We start from the raw sequence: 15,732 nt of genomic DNA, 5'->3' as shown, positions 1-15,732 counted from the left end.
GGGGGGGGGGGGGGGGGGGGGTTGGGCACGGCTGCTTATGTGTAGGATGGCTGGTGCATGTCATTCATAGTCATTATGTGCATACTGAACCTTGGTCAAATTTTTTAGGAGGGTGCACGTGCCCCCTCCGTGCCCCATGCGGGCTACGAGCATGATCACGAGTCCACCCTGACTAATTGCATAACAGTCAGTTTATCCTGGATAGTGCAGTTGCCAGTTGCCAGCTATTAATGATGACATCATACATATTGCCAGATGCGAGGGGCCCAAAGCCACCCAAGGGGGGAGTGATGACATCATGCAGTTATGCATGATGACATCATACATAATACCCCTAGTTCTTACCTTGCAATCGGAGACCTGGTTGACACGTGGTACACCTGTCGGTACGCTGAGCACACGTCAGGCACGATGCATCGCAACGCACGCATTGCCTTGCCAACGTGATGCCGGCACCCACACCGTCTCCATTGGTGTTGCCAGGCTCCAGGACCGTGTATCCGTCTGGGCACGTGCCCACGCAAAGACGACTCACGTCAGGACCACTGCAGACGATGCCTGCATCCTCGTCATGACTGCACACGTTTGTCCCCCAAGATGCTATTTGGCAGCTGACAGCAAGAATCAAAGCGAACAGCACAAAGACTTGCACCACAACTATATCGCAGTGGATACACAATCACACCACAGCCACATGTATATCGCCGTGGATACACAATCACACCACAGCCACATGTATATCGCCGTGGATACGCTAAACATTAGAGGACTATACTGGAGTTGTGCTCGGTGAAATTAGACCATATTCATGTACATGTACTAATAGTTTTACGTACTTTCGTGTATTTTCCGCAACAGATTTTTCTTGCGTACAACCGCCATGTTCATTGTCCATAGCAACGAGGTCAGCAAAAAGAGGAAAAGAAACTCGGTGCTCCTTCGTCCAAGCAGGTGAATCTTTCCTTTCACAGAGAACTACATTTATGGTAGTTCGGTTTCTCTCTCTCAGTCCAGAATACAAACCAGAGAAGTGTTTATCCAGAGATATATGCTTTCTGATGAGTGTTTCACATGAAACTCCGAGTAACTGCAGAAAAGAATTTGTTTGCGCCATTGCTGTGTGATCATTGTATTACTGGCTCTGTCCACTGCACATAGAGCACTGCACATAGAGCACTGCACATAGAGCACTGCACATAGAGCACTGCACATAGAGCACTGCACATAGAGCACTGCACATAGAGCACTGCACATAGAGCACTGCACATAGAGCAGTATACGCAGCCTGAGGACCTTAGACAACTGGCTATCCAGAGAAGTCGTCAGGCGAAATTACTGGTCAGTCGGCGACACGCATTTTTCACAAAAATTTGCGTTTCACCGGCTGGGAGAGTATGTGTGCACTCGAGTCTCATCCTGAGCACGTTTTTTCTTCTTTTTTTCAGCTCCAGTTTAGCTGTATTTTTAATTGCAAAGCCGTCCTCGATTGTTGTGTTCGTTGTTCAAACGAAGTGGACATTCAATCATGAAGGCAGAGGACATAGGAGCCTGATTGGAGTTTCTCGTGGCATAGGACGGCCACACAGAGACACTTTGGGATTTTCTGAATATAAAATACCGTACGCACGATGCTGAGATCAATTTGTGCGATATCAAATTGTTTGTGATCTACCACATCGAGCAGAACGGGATCCAAACACAAGCTTACCGACGGTTAGGCTGCCGACCTGACTGGACAAATGAACCCTGGCTTCATCAGACGCCAGAAGTCGGACACCATGTCCTTTGCCGCGACGTCCATCGCCAAAAAGAACTCCATCTTCGTCGTGAAAAGGCTTGAAATACTCAATATTCAACCGAGATTCGCGGTCTCACCCTTTCTCAGATCGAATCATTTTTTGTTGTAGCAGTTGCAGGGCAGATCCCCGCCACTACTTCAACAGAAGATGGCTCCAAAGCATGCCTGGAACAAGCCATATCGAGGTTACAAGCCACCCCTCTCAGCACTTTTTTGAAGAAATTCGAAATTTCAATGGTGGAAGATATACTATGAAGAAAATTTCAAAAAGTATGTTTCGCGGAGCAATCGCTCAACCTACGACATTCAAACTTTTCAGGATGGTTCAGACGTACATGCTAGGCATGGAACCACAGAAGATGATATCATAGCTGACACACAGAGTCACACACACAGCAGATTCGTGTGCACAGATACTAAATTAGTGGACGTCGTCATCTTCTTCCCGCTGATCTCAAATGTACTATGACATGCTATTTCGCCTGACGATTCATTTTATCAAGTTGATTAGAATCAGGCTTTCAGTCTTTCAATAAATCTCCCGCCCCTGGATTTTCGCCAAGAGTATATTAATATTTCTTGCCCATCGGTCTACACACTCTACACAACGACCATGACATGACAACTGTGCTAATACCGTATGTCCACACATTTAAAGCCATGGCATTATATTCGATTATAAAGCCCGTGCATTTAGCACTTATCATCGACCATGAGCTACAAACCTATCGTCGTTGTCTGTTATTCTTGTTTTATTTTTTTTGATCTTTCGAATAGATCCCGTGCATTGAGCACCTATCATCGAACATGAGTTATGTGCCTGTCGCCTGCTGTCTTACATTTATTTTTTACTCTTGTTTATTTTTGTTTTCCTCCCTGCCCACTCTGCCTGTCTTCTGGCACATGCGAATACGTGGACTTACTGTTGACGTAAACGCGGACGTGCGTATAATAATAATAATAAATATAAAGCCAGTCTCAGTTATAAAGTCATGGGCTTCATAAATGAATTGACATTTGAAGTGTATTTTGCAAAAATGAAGAAATAAGTACTATGCTAACAAACTTACAGTCCAGCAGGAAGGGTGAACAAGTAGATTAAGATTGAAATTTCTGTGTGGACTTTGACTTTTATGGCATGGCGTAGTGGGTGAGTCATTTTGCATCTAAAATATCTAGGAAAGCAGCGGTGTTTCGAATATAAGGCCATGGCTTTAAAGGCGCTGACACACGGTATATACAACACTGTGAGTATGATGAAAAAAAGGAGGACAAAATGTTACCAGTCATGACAAACTGTCCACCGACGTACCCAGATCTTATACAGTCAGCGACTGCGACAATATGGCACAAAACTGACAAGGCGTACTGAGACATTCGGTGAGACGGCGACCTGACACTGTTGTAACTCCCTTTCTATGCCTGCTCCCAGTCCCGTGCCATCTCCACACTTATACAAATGGGCGACGATAACTACATTTAGAAGACTATATTTGTGACAAGACGACGGAATCACAACTATACATGACGAACTCAAGACGAAGACATGATGATGAACTCAAGACGAAGACAGCTTTTCATACCACAGCAACACGCGCATGCACCAACATGACGTACACACGACGTACACAAAATAACGTACTACAACATAACTCCCTCCCAAGAGTAGAATCGTCCTCGATTCTAATAATAAAACAGAGTAAAAAGAGGAAAAGATCACACAAATCACTCAATCATACCACACCAGTCACACCCAGAAATAAAATACCTCTGCCTGCACTGCAGATCATTCAAAAAAACTCTGTCCGCCCACCCAGAACACCAGCCACGATCGCTGTCACACGTGTAGGAACTGATAACCTCAAAAACTCTAAACTATTTCACTCAACACACCACCTCACGATCACGCAAAAATTCTAAAATGTGAGAGCACAAATCATAGGAATAACAAAAAGAACAAAATCCACTGGCTCTGTGGGGGCCTCTAGTTAACCTCATAGAAGAGCAAATCAAAAAACAAACAGAACACACGCGCTGTGCGGGCGCCTCTTTACCCTCGAGGAGAGCAAATAATAAAGAACAAAATGTTGGGAGAACAGAAAATACAAAACCCACATACTCATCACGTTCACAAAAACACACGTACCCTCTCACCAACGAAACTCCTCACGCCGTCTGCCATGTCGTCCGCCATCTCAAGGAGCGCTGCTCAGCGTCCACATCCTCACACTGCAGCCTTCACTTTCCATCCTTCTTTTTTCTGTTTCAGTTTTTCTTCTGGGCACAGTTTTACGTCGTGTCCGGGACCATCCATCCTTCTTTTTCTTTTCCTCTTCTTCTGGGCACAGTTTTACGTCGTGTCCGGGACCACCAGTGACGACGACTGACAAGAGACGGGAGAGACGAATGATGAAGGACGAGGACGACGGACGAACTTCTTCAAGACGGACAAAATTGTGACGATAGGACGACTGGAGATGACATCGGAAACTGGGAGCGAAGGCCACGCAGGACGAATCCAGAAGTTGAGATTTACAAATTTCCATTACCGCTGCCACCAATGTTGTAACTCCCTTTCTATGCCTGCTCCCAGTCCCGTGCCATCTCCACACTTATACAAATGGGCGACGATAACTACATTTAGAAGACTATATTTGTGACAAGACGACGGAACCATAACTATACATGACGAACTCAAGACGAAGACATGATGATGAACTCAAGACGAAGACAGCTTTTCATACCACAGCAACACGCGCATGCACCAACATGACGTACACACGACGTACACAAAATAACGTACTACAACAACACCTATTTTTTTTACCATAATTAAATTGGCTCACCATCCGAGTTCAACTTAGTACTGTAAGTCAACAAATATTCAAATATTCAGCGCATATTTATTTTCGGCTTTTTTCGGCCTGGTCATATTGGGCTGAAAATTAGTTGCGGCCGAATTTTTTTGTTTTGCAAGGTTCAGTGTGACAGTGTATACAGGCAGCAGCAGTACAGGCTGAAAATTTAATGCGGCCGAAATGTGTTTTAGCCCGGGGAGGCCGGAATTTGAAAGGGCCGAAAATTTGCTAACAGTACTAACCTGTGCAGGTCAGCTTCGACGCCGCTGCACGTGAAATCGCGCAGCCACACGGGTCGCGATCGCTGGCCACCGCTATCGCCCTGGTAACGGTTACCACGCTGCGCCACCAGCGCCGTGCCGAGACGCAGCTGGCCACAGACAACCTGCAACGGGGAGAACATCCGGCAACAAAACAATTAACGAGCCCGGATGGCGGGCTAAGAAAAAAATTGTAACATGGCAAATTGTGGGCACAAGTTATTCGGAGTCCACCAACTAAACCAGATTTTTGAAGTCTTTTCCATGTTAAAAATTTAACAGTTGGCTTGAGACTCAGTTAGACTGAGTTCTCAGCATCCGTATGAACGCTACCACCCTGCAAAGATCAAAGGCACAGATGCAGCTCCTAAAGCGGTGGGAGGTGAGTAGATCAGCCCTCCAGCAAAGCGGGCAAAGACCGAAAATCCCATTCAACGCGGCAAAGACAATTGGAAATCGTTGGAAGAAAGACCCGAGAGAGGAGTTGCCTATCAGAGCCAGAGTTTTCGTTCTGCACCAACAGTCTTCAACAATAAGCCCATTGCGCATTGCCAAATACGGAAGGCATGAGTAATGCACGTGAGTACGCTGGGATCAGCAATGCACTGTTCAACACCCCCCACAAGACCATGCCCAGGTGGCTGCGTGGAGTGGTGATGGTACAAATGACATCATTGTGCAATGGGCTGATCAGTGCTAGCCGTGGCCAAAGAAATCCGACCCCTGAGTCAAAAGCAGCGCCGTGTTTTAAACTTTTTTCCATTTCCACAAATTCCACAAAAACATACGAGAGTCTCAGGGCTTAACCCTTTGTGTACGGCCTGTACAACTTTCGATCCCCTGGGATCGAAACTTTTCAAATTTCAATGGATCGTAACTCAGTCGTTCCTGGGTTATATCCGAAAACTAAAATATGTAGGTCAAAGAAAAAACTCCCAGCTGTCCATTGAAACAATCGCTGAAGCGCTCCGATGTGTGGTTCCAGAGTTACGAAGCTCGAAAGTCGAATCGCGGCAAATGTCGCTCAATAGCCGCTCGCGCAAATTTGAATGAGGGATTTCCCCATCATTCTGGGTATGCAGAGACGTAGAAACACGTTCAAAATGGTAAACGGACTCATGGCAGTTTGTGAATTTTTTTTGAAGTAACAGTTAGTTGTTACGAGCAAGGAGAGCGAAATGGCTGATGCAAGACGACTTCTGTCGGAATATTGGCGTTGCAGCTAAGACGCTGGGCCGTAGCGCTGGCGTTTTGACCTTCGTGGTGGCAATCGTGGGCTCAATGTGTTCCTCTTGCGACGAGCTTTCCAGGAAGCCCAAGATTGAAAAAATCGTCAAAAGGAGACTAAAGTTATGACCCAGATAATTATAGAATTTGAGGTGAGTCGAGATCAAATTCAGTCTGTGTACAATTTTTCCAGTACATAAAGGGTTAAGCATGAGCTTAGGCGCTGCTTTCGGTGAGCGGGTCGGATTTCTTTGGCCACGACTGTATCAGGTAATCCACCCTTGCTTTGCGACGACTGTCGGCTGTCCAGAATATGAATCATGCTTTCCTACGATTCCTAAATGTCATGTCAGTGTCTCAGGCCGACGGAACCAGAGAGAGAGAGCGACAGAACAGACTCGAAAATTAGTGAAAAAAGTCACGAAGTTTTTGTTTCCAGATGAATTGTATTTGATAAGTCAATATAGGAACTTGGTAGAGTGCTTTGTCCCGCTGTACTGTGTGTCTTGCTCACCTGTGCATCGCGTAGATCCCAGTAGTCGTCACACACTGTACCCCATTCACCATTGTAGAACACCTCCACACGACCTGCAGCACCCGTACAGTCATACAGTCATACAGTCATACAGTCATACAGTCATACAGTCATACAGTCATACAGTCATACAGTCATACAGTCATACAGTCATACAGTCATACAGTCATACAGTCATACAGTCATACAGTCATACAGTCATACAGTCATACAGTCATACAGTCATACAGTCATACAGTCATCCAGTCATACAGTCATACAGTCATACAGTCATACAGTCATACAGTCATACAGTCATCCAGTCATACAGTCATACAGTCATACAGACACTCAGCCATAAAGTCATACAGTCATATGGTCATATGGTCATACATCCATACAGTCATTTGGTCATACAGTCATATATCCATATATAGTCGTACAGTCATGCAGTCATACAGTCATGCAGTCATGCAGACACTCGGTCATACATCCATACGGTCATACAGTCACACACTCATACGCCCCCGCCCCCGACACTCTACCAGAGACGTAGTATCGGCCTGTTTGACCATCAACCCAGTGTACTGAATACCTAACCTTGCAGAGAACTAGCTCCATCAACAAGCCTCACTGTTGCACTCGGTGCGGAGATGAAACCGGGCGAGCAGGACTCCACACATACACCGGGTCCACTGCCGGCAACACCACCTGCAGCACCACTGCTACTGCTACTGCTACTGCTGCTGCTGGAATTGGCAATTGCATTAGGGTATAGATACGTTGGCATTGAACAGGACACGCAGTCGCTTGCCGTTGGCCCAGAGCATTCTTCACACGAGGCATGGCAGCGCCGACATGCCTGCAAGACCTGCAACAGGTGTGGACCAGTGGGAAATTGAAGAAAACCGTCTGCATCATCAACATACCGGTAGGCTGTAAACTGGGTAAAAAATATTATTCATTTATATCCGAGCTAGTCCAGTATTTACTCATCAACCGCCACAACACAACCAGTATTTACTATAACAATATTTGAATCTGCAGCATTCGAATCTTGCCATTGTGCACAAGAACCAGTAAAATGTAATATTGTATAATAATTCTTTTCTAAGAAAGAAAAAGGACCAAGGAACTACAAGACTTAGTTACGCTATACTGTCCACTAACCGTGACCACCAGTTACTATAACAAACAGCTCTTGCGATAACATTGCATGACACTGTCCTTTTTCTTAATCCTTGGCTCTCCATTCGAGTATACTAATTACGCCAATTATAAAGACTTGAATACTATGTCAGTTACTGGAATTCCACAAATTTTCGGTGTACTTTTATTTTCGGTACTTTCGGTGTATCTGTTTCATACCTAAAATTTCAATACACCGAACAAACACCAACACATATAATCCAATAGGGAACTGCTTCTCTGTACCTAAAACTTCTGTTCACCTAACCTGTCCCTTTGCCCTCATACCGAAAATATTGAGCACCGAAAATTTCTGAAATTAGAGTATCCACGTTCTATTCCAAATGCCCAAATCCAGAGGTGTCTGGTCACCGTATTTCCGCGTACTAGTGCTGTACGCAACATAGCACCACACATTACTAACCCCAACAAAATGCAATTCAAGAGGCACAAAAATTGTTGACGAATGGCGAAGATCCATGTCGAAATTCGTTCGGCGTCATTCGGGAGGAAAAAAATATGGAACGCTTCACGAATTTGCGTGTCATCCTTGCGCAGGGGCCATGCTAATCTTCTCTGTATCGTTCCAATTTTAGTATATGTAACACCGAAGTGATACATTACTACTGTCACTGGGAGGGCTTTATATACCATATGCACTCAGCTAAGTGGTCATATTCCAAAATATGTTTTTCCATGGAAAATAGACAGGAATAGGCACAAAAATCACTTTCTATTGATATTCAGAAACAATAAAGCATTCCTTGAACCTTCTTCCAAGTACCCGTCGAGCGGATCACCACGACAACCATCCGCCTGAAGGAATAACAGATCGGCATCTGACGGTTTTGTGTCCTGCATTCCATATGGGCCGATTCTCATATGCATTCACTTGTCCTACATGCTTCTGCCTCTAGTCACATGCGCTCGACAAGTATTAATTCTCAGGACTCCCTGGACATTTCTAGAGCCAGAACACAGGTACAGTACAGTACGCGATACTAAAGTAGTAATGGTGTTCGTAATCTAAGGGTCGCGGGTACGAATCTCAAATAGGGCAGATTTTTCTTCAGTTTTTTTCTTCAATATTTCTTCATGAGACTGAGCAAGAAGCATTCACAGGGTGATAATCTAGATACTTTTAATCTTCTTTTTTCTTTCCTTTTCCGCTTCTTTCTGGGCATTGCACCATGCCATAACCACAAGAATTCTAAAATGCCATTTCTGTCATGGTTTACACAGACCCCAGTTCTTCGGCAGCCGACATGATTGTATTTTCAGGACTCGGCAGTACGCCATACCAGTCACTTGACGTTGGATACGCACTACCTCCGCTATAAAGAAGACAGATTACCACCATGCACAGCCACTGGAGGTACGCTCTACTCAAAGCTCAACGTCTACACCAAAATGGAAAAACACGCATTTTTCGCATATAGGGCATGCACTTGTATGCAGGTGAGTACGGTATGCAATATTTGCAGTTTGAACAATCTCTCGAAAGTGGCAAAAAATGGATATCACCTCTTCATGAGAACGCTGAAAAGACCACACCTGGCGGCATACAACGGCATCCGCATTTTCAAGCCAGCATTACCCTGATAGGAAACTCCCTTGGATAAGGACTCATTTACTTTTTGGAGAATCCTTCAAAAAAAGTCTGAATGCATGAATTCATGGATGGATGGCTGGATGAATGGATGAATAGTAGCACTCACCTCGTCGCCATAGTAACCGCCAGGACAGGTGGGCACGCAGTCGGTACCGTGCAGCAGCGATGGAGCGTGACAGCTGGTACAGTGGTCGAATTGACTGGCACACCGGCGGCACTCCATTGAACAGCGCACGCACTGCAGGCTACCCCCGACAACAAGACGCTCCGGCAGGAACCCGTCCGAGCAGCTTGCTACACAGACCTGCACGATGACGATGGAAGACATAAGAGTTATCGTTGAACGAAACGAGGAGCAACGTTACTGCAAGACCAGATATTTCAATATCAATTTTAAGTGAGCGATCTCCGGATTATTGTGGGTTAGCGAGGTCACAATCTAACGAATTCTTTATGTTTCTTTGCAAAGTCAAACGGGATCACGAAGCAACAGGCTACCACATCTATGGGAAAGCTAGCACTCGCGGACCAAGCACAAAAGTGAGGATTGAGGGTGGCTCACTGTGAACCACCGGTCCTCGATGAGCAAAAATTACTGCGAAAGTTTGTTGCACGTTTCCTGCAACGTTCGCGTTCAAAACTGCGAATGTCCGCCCAAAGTTTCGCTTCTCGTGACGTCAAATGAAAATTCGCGCGAATGTTCGCTCTGCAAAACCTCTCTACTGGCAATGCAGTCATGTAATACGAACCAATAAACATTCCAGTCTTACAGTATCCAAGACTTACATGTGCGGTTGGTACCGAGCACTCGATGCCAACATCATCGCTATGGAGACAGTTGCTCTGTCCCAGACCAGAGCTTCGGCATTGTAGTAGATCTGCCTCGTCGCCACGGCAACCGACGTCGTCCAGCCAAATGTTGACCGAGGCGCTTGCATTGGAGTATGCCGTCGTCAAGGCAACGCTGACATTCTCGTAGCCCAGCTGTCGGCAGGTTACTATGGCAGCCTGGAGGGTCCAGCCGTCGGCGCACACCGTACCCCACTGGCCCTGGTGCAGGACTTCAAGCCTGCCCTCATCCCCGGTCATTCCGTCCACGAGACGAACCGACGCGGAGGCGGCGGCGTAGAACCGTGCTTGCGGGATGAATCCAGGCGGGCACGTGGACAGACACGTGCCCTCTGCAGTTAGAAACCATCCTGGCTCACACTGGTGACAGACGGAGGTGCTGCCAGTGCCTGCATTCTCACGTGCTGAACACTGCACGCAATGCTGGTCACATGACCTGCACACGAGCATCGCGGAATCCGCATACGACCCACGCGGGCACAGGTCGACGCACGTCAAGCCATTGAGTGCAAGTCTCGGTGAGATGCATGTGGACACACAGTCAGACACGTCGAGCAGCAGGCCGACTGCACAGGACGTGCACACGTTGCCAGTGTCTCCGTCAGCGCACGTGGCACACGCCGAGGAGCACGGTGCGCATTCCGCAGTGCCACTATCGCCGTACATGTCCGCGGGGCATGCTTGAACGCACGCGGTCCCCGAGAGAAATCGCCCCGCTGGACACACGGAACACTGCGAAGTGGTGCCGACGCATCGCATGCACGATGCATCACACGGAATGCACAACGCACCGACCAGCAGCCAGCCGTCTGGGCAAGTCTCCAGGCACTGGAGACGCGTCACTTGCGGCGCTGTGGAGGCAGCAACCATAGCAACGGGACGGCTGCACTGCACGGCAGCACGCGAGAGACACGTAGCGGTCGGCGCTACCACCGGCACTCTACAGAACTCCAGACCTAGCTCATGTCCCTGGCAATGGTAGCCCGTTAGATAGGAAGTGGCGGGTGAAGTTGGTGTAGTACCTGTGTGAAAAATCAAAAATGGTTTGCAGGATGATACACAAATCACACACACACAGGTACATGCACACTAGAAACTCGTTCAGCCGCAAATGGACACAATTGCTAGCATTAGTAGGGTCTTCTCCATGCTAACATCTCATTTTAATAGTACACATGCGCACGCACGCACCCATATACACACACACCAGTGTTGCCACATCATTATAGCCAAATATCAGTAGAATGAAAAAAAAAATGCATCATCCGGGGGCTTCGCCCCCAGACCCCCCCCCCCCCCCCTCTCATAGTAACCCTAATATATCGTAGAATCCAGCGAATAAACCCACCCGCGCATAAGCCTAGGCCAAGTTCGAACATCGCCAAGCTTCGTTGTACAAACCCACCAGCGGGATTCTACAGTGCACACGATTTCCCCCAGACAGCTGATGTTTGTATTGTAGGAGAGAGCTATGGAAATACTCGTAATGAGTAGTAAAAGCCAAAATTCTGGACCATGACTTCTAAACCAAGCACAAAGGTCGAGTTTGGACACTTTCACGGCTGTTGTCGGCAGGAGACGGTCAATTGTCGGCAGGTCGTGACAGGCCCCAAAAATCGGCAGGCTACTGACATGTCGGCAGGTGTGGCAACACAGACACACACACACACACACACACACACATACACACACATACACATACTGTGGCCTGTGTACTTATGCATCTATGTTCACTCACTCTACCATCTGCATATAGCACAATACCCGCCCAGGGGACACGATAACGGTCGGACATCGGACATTTTCCGACCATTTTCGATTCGAATCCGGCGCTTTTTTTTTCTTGAACGGACAATCTGTCCGATCGAAATTCACAAAATAGCGTCGCTGGGAAAGAGAACGGCTGAGGACAATGGCGCTCTGCCTGGGAAGAAGTCTCACGAAGTCGGAGCAGCAACCTGTGACAAGAGGGTTTCACAGCAAGACAGGGAGCTGTCCACTTCAGTGTAGCTCCAGTTTGAGCGTAGCAAACGATCAACGAGTTTTGAAATGAAATTTCTTCGCTTTCTTGCTACAATAGGAACTATTACGCGAGGTGCTTGTACAATCCGAAATATTGAAAACGTCCCTGTTCCAGGTAAACAATGCGTCAGAAATTTGTGCCAGCTTGCGATCTGCCTCTACCGAAAGGAGCAGTCTTCTGCAAATCCAGTCAATTACGCTCCTGTTGCACAGGCGCTGTGCAAGATCGACGGAGCAGCAGCAGCGAAGGTTAGTCAGAAATTCAACGTCGCGTAGAAACTACGTGCTGTTCAAAGAGCACATCGCGTTTCCAAAGATGGGAGCCTTCAGCCAACTCGAGTAGTGACATGGTGTCGATCTTGGAGCTGGCAAGAAGAAGTTAGAATGGGCAAGCAGGTGCCCACTTTGTCTTTTGTCGACTGCGTAAAAATGAATATCTTTGATCTGCCGCTGAAAAACCAGCTCAAATCCGAAATGTGCAGAAACACTGCACATCACAGTTGCTATGTTTGCTGAAAAACGCACAGCGATTTGAATCAGTGTTACCATTCCTGAGATCTGTGTGATGATCATACTTGATGTGACCAGCAATACCGCAGTGTGATGTAGCATGTACATGCATGTGTGCATTATGCAGTGGTGTCGTGTGTGAAATTGGTGAAGACAATAATAATTATTTTTTATTATGAGTACCAGACTTGTAAAAAAATCACAGTGTCCGGCCATGTCCGACCGGTTCCAGAAGTGGCAGGACATTGTGTCAGAGCAATTTCGAAATCTTATCGTGTCCCCTGCCGCCCTATCCCAGTCAGTTTGACCAACTCTGATGTCCAGCACGCACCAATCACATACGCATCTAACAACTACTACTACAGTTGCGCTCACTGAAATCCGACCCAATGTGCAAAGCTGGTGCCCTCAACTTCCACGGCCCTTGACGCCCTGGCAGTGGAATGAATGCGGCTGGACGTACACATGGACACCCACAATGATGTAATCGGAACTGGTCCAGGGCGCCAGCTTTGCACTTCGGGTTGGATTTCAGTGAGCGCAACTGTAGTACTGCATTTCACACTACAGTATGAATCCTTTGGAGACTGTACCTTGCGAGTCGTTGACAAGGCGCAGGGCAGATCCCAGGCGCAGCTGCCGACACGCCACCTGAGCATCGCGAATGGTAAACGCGTCCCCGCAGATCAGCACGGACTCCAACAGGCCAGCGACTGCGGCACTACCACCCGGTGGCGACGATGCACTCCTCCGCCTCACGATCTGCAAGAAGCCGTCAGCGCTCACCGACAGCTCGTTCTGCAGACAGACGTGCGTCGCGCCACAGAGGCCGGCACACTGCGCGCAGTCCGCGCACGTGTGTTCCCCATCGCAGCGTCCGCTGCCCAGTGCCAGCCGGTCGGGCGGACAGCTCGTGCAGTCCTGGGCGCGAGGTCCGCTGCACTCGGAGCAATTGCGATTGCACCGAAGACAGACCTCACCCCCGTCACCAGTGCTTGCCGAGTAGTATCCGCCTGGGCACGAGGGCAAGCACTCCGACTGGTGAAGGACGGCGTTCCCGTAGCAACTGGTGCAGGCGTACGAGACCTCGGCGCATGTTTTACAGCTTGTCTCACACAGCTCACACGAGCCGGCAGTCGTCGACACGGCGAACGTTCCGTTCGGACAGTCGCTGGCGCACGTCTGATGCGATCTAGGTCCAGAGCACCGCACACCAAGATCGTTACTATGGGAACAGTCGTCGACAAATGTCCGGTAGGTGCAGTCGCGGATATCAACTTCATTGCCCTGGCAGCGCAGGTTACCAACGGCAACCGGCCCCGTGCCCATACCGACGTGGGCAGTTGCGAGTATGTCGACGGCCTCGCCCAGGCCGAGCTGGCGGCAGATGGCGCTGGCTGCGGTCAAATCCACGTCACGCGAGCACACCGTGCCCCAGCGGCCGTCGGCGAACACTTCCACGCGACCTGCACGCTGCACACTGCCACCAGCACCAGCAGTACCAACATCGACGGCAGTGGTCGTACTGGTGGCGACGAGACGTATGGTCTGAGCGATACGCGCGGTGACGTTGACGGTGCGCGGCGTCCGAATGCTACACTGCGGCGCCACCACGCAGCGTCCCACAACAGCGGATACGCCGGTGGACGTGCTGTCCAGATATAGGTTGCCGGCACAGCCAGTGCACTGATCGGCATCTGCGGGAGCACTGCACTCCAAGCAGGACGCGTGGCACGGCTGACACGTGCGAGCGTAAAGCTCCGGCGACGACGATGCTGCTTGCTGATTGGCCACCGCAGCGGCGGGCAGCTGTTGCCGTGGGAGCGCCCAGCCTTGCAGACACTGCGGCACGGGCTGGGAGTTCTGCAGGACGTACGCTGATCGTGAACATTGTGTTGCTGCTGCCGAAGTGTGATGTATCGATAGTGCCAGTACAACGCCTGTCAGTATGGATGATACAAGAATTTTGATACACGTACACACACACACACACACAAGCATATACACATGCACGCAAACACACATGCACACACACACACACACACACACACACACACACACACAAACACGCACGCACACACTCACACATACACACACACACACACAGTGACACACACACACAGTGACACACACACACACACACACACACACACACACACACACATGATACAAACACCGACAGATGCACACCAACACACCGGAAAGCATAATAAGTGCAGCTGTCACTGAAGACACTGAATGGAGTTGTATGTATACCAATATTCTAACACGTCGCCCTTTCAAGGCATCTAATCGTTCAAAAGTAATTTCAGAATGCCATCTTGCTTTTGAACCTAAATGGGTGAACGGTGGACCTTTTTCAAAACTGCCTTTCCTGTGCAGTATAGTATGGTATGGTTATAGGCCAAGCAGAATTAATTCATTGTTTCGGGGGACCAGACCGACCGTCTCTTTTCACCCGACCGTAAAATGTTTGTGTTTTATTGCGCATGCAAATGTACAAGTATATTATACTTCGAAGTAGTGTACATTGATTTTCAGCAGTCCCGACATCGACCTCGGAAGCAGCCAAATGACAGGATGCAGCGGTTTGTAACGACGTCTTTTGTTATCTCCGATCCGCAATCTGTCCTTCGAGTCTGACAGTATCAGCTCCGCCACCTCGTCGCTCATTGACAGAAGTTTTGGTGAGAGCTGCTGGTCAGATTCGTTCGCCAGCCAGGCCAAGATCTGGTCCTGGAGTGGACCTGGACCTGATGGGACAATGGCTGCGCTGGGTCGTCTACAGTCAGATTTGATCGACTGGCTTGATGGACAAAAGCTGGGTTTTTTTACAATCTACATTTTCACATACATGTACATGTATGTATGCACGTGGCAGTAACCAAAATAAA

General features: G+C 48.3%; 1 protein-coding gene and 1 non-coding gene across 2 annotated transcripts in view; both read right to left on the bottom strand.

Moving 5' to 3' along the window:
* LOC135826442 (deleted in malignant brain tumors 1 protein-like) overlaps positions 1–15,732 on the bottom strand; it is a 49,298-nt gene that overhangs the window by 23,546 nt on the left and 10,020 nt on the right. The window contains exons 2-8 of the mRNA XM_065339052.1: positions 13,432–14,778; positions 10,244–11,328; positions 9,564–9,761; positions 7,258–7,528; positions 6,658–6,731; positions 4,899–5,041; positions 346–611 (exon numbers count right to left, since the gene is read on the bottom strand). Of these exons, the coding sequence (XP_065195124.1) occupies positions 346–611; positions 4,899–5,041; positions 6,658–6,731; positions 7,258–7,528; positions 9,564–9,761; positions 10,244–11,328; positions 13,432–14,778 (3,384 nt within the window). The remainder of the gene's footprint in view (positions 1–345; positions 612–4,898; positions 5,042–6,657; positions 6,732–7,257; positions 7,529–9,563; positions 9,762–10,243; positions 11,329–13,431; positions 14,779–15,732) is intronic.
* LOC135826875 (U6 spliceosomal RNA) lies at positions 8,359–8,464 on the bottom strand. Its single transcript, XR_010555339.1, has one exon. It is a non-coding gene; the product is annotated as a U6 spliceosomal RNA (small nuclear RNA).

The sequence above is a fragment of the Sycon ciliatum genome, chromosome 10, assembly GCF_964019385.1.
Source record: "Sycon ciliatum chromosome 10, ocSycCili1.1, whole genome shotgun sequence".
NCBI classification, from domain to species: Eukaryota; Metazoa; Porifera; class Calcarea; order Leucosolenida; family Sycettidae; genus Sycon; species Sycon ciliatum.
This window is presented reverse-complemented; position numbering and strand designations above follow the sequence as displayed.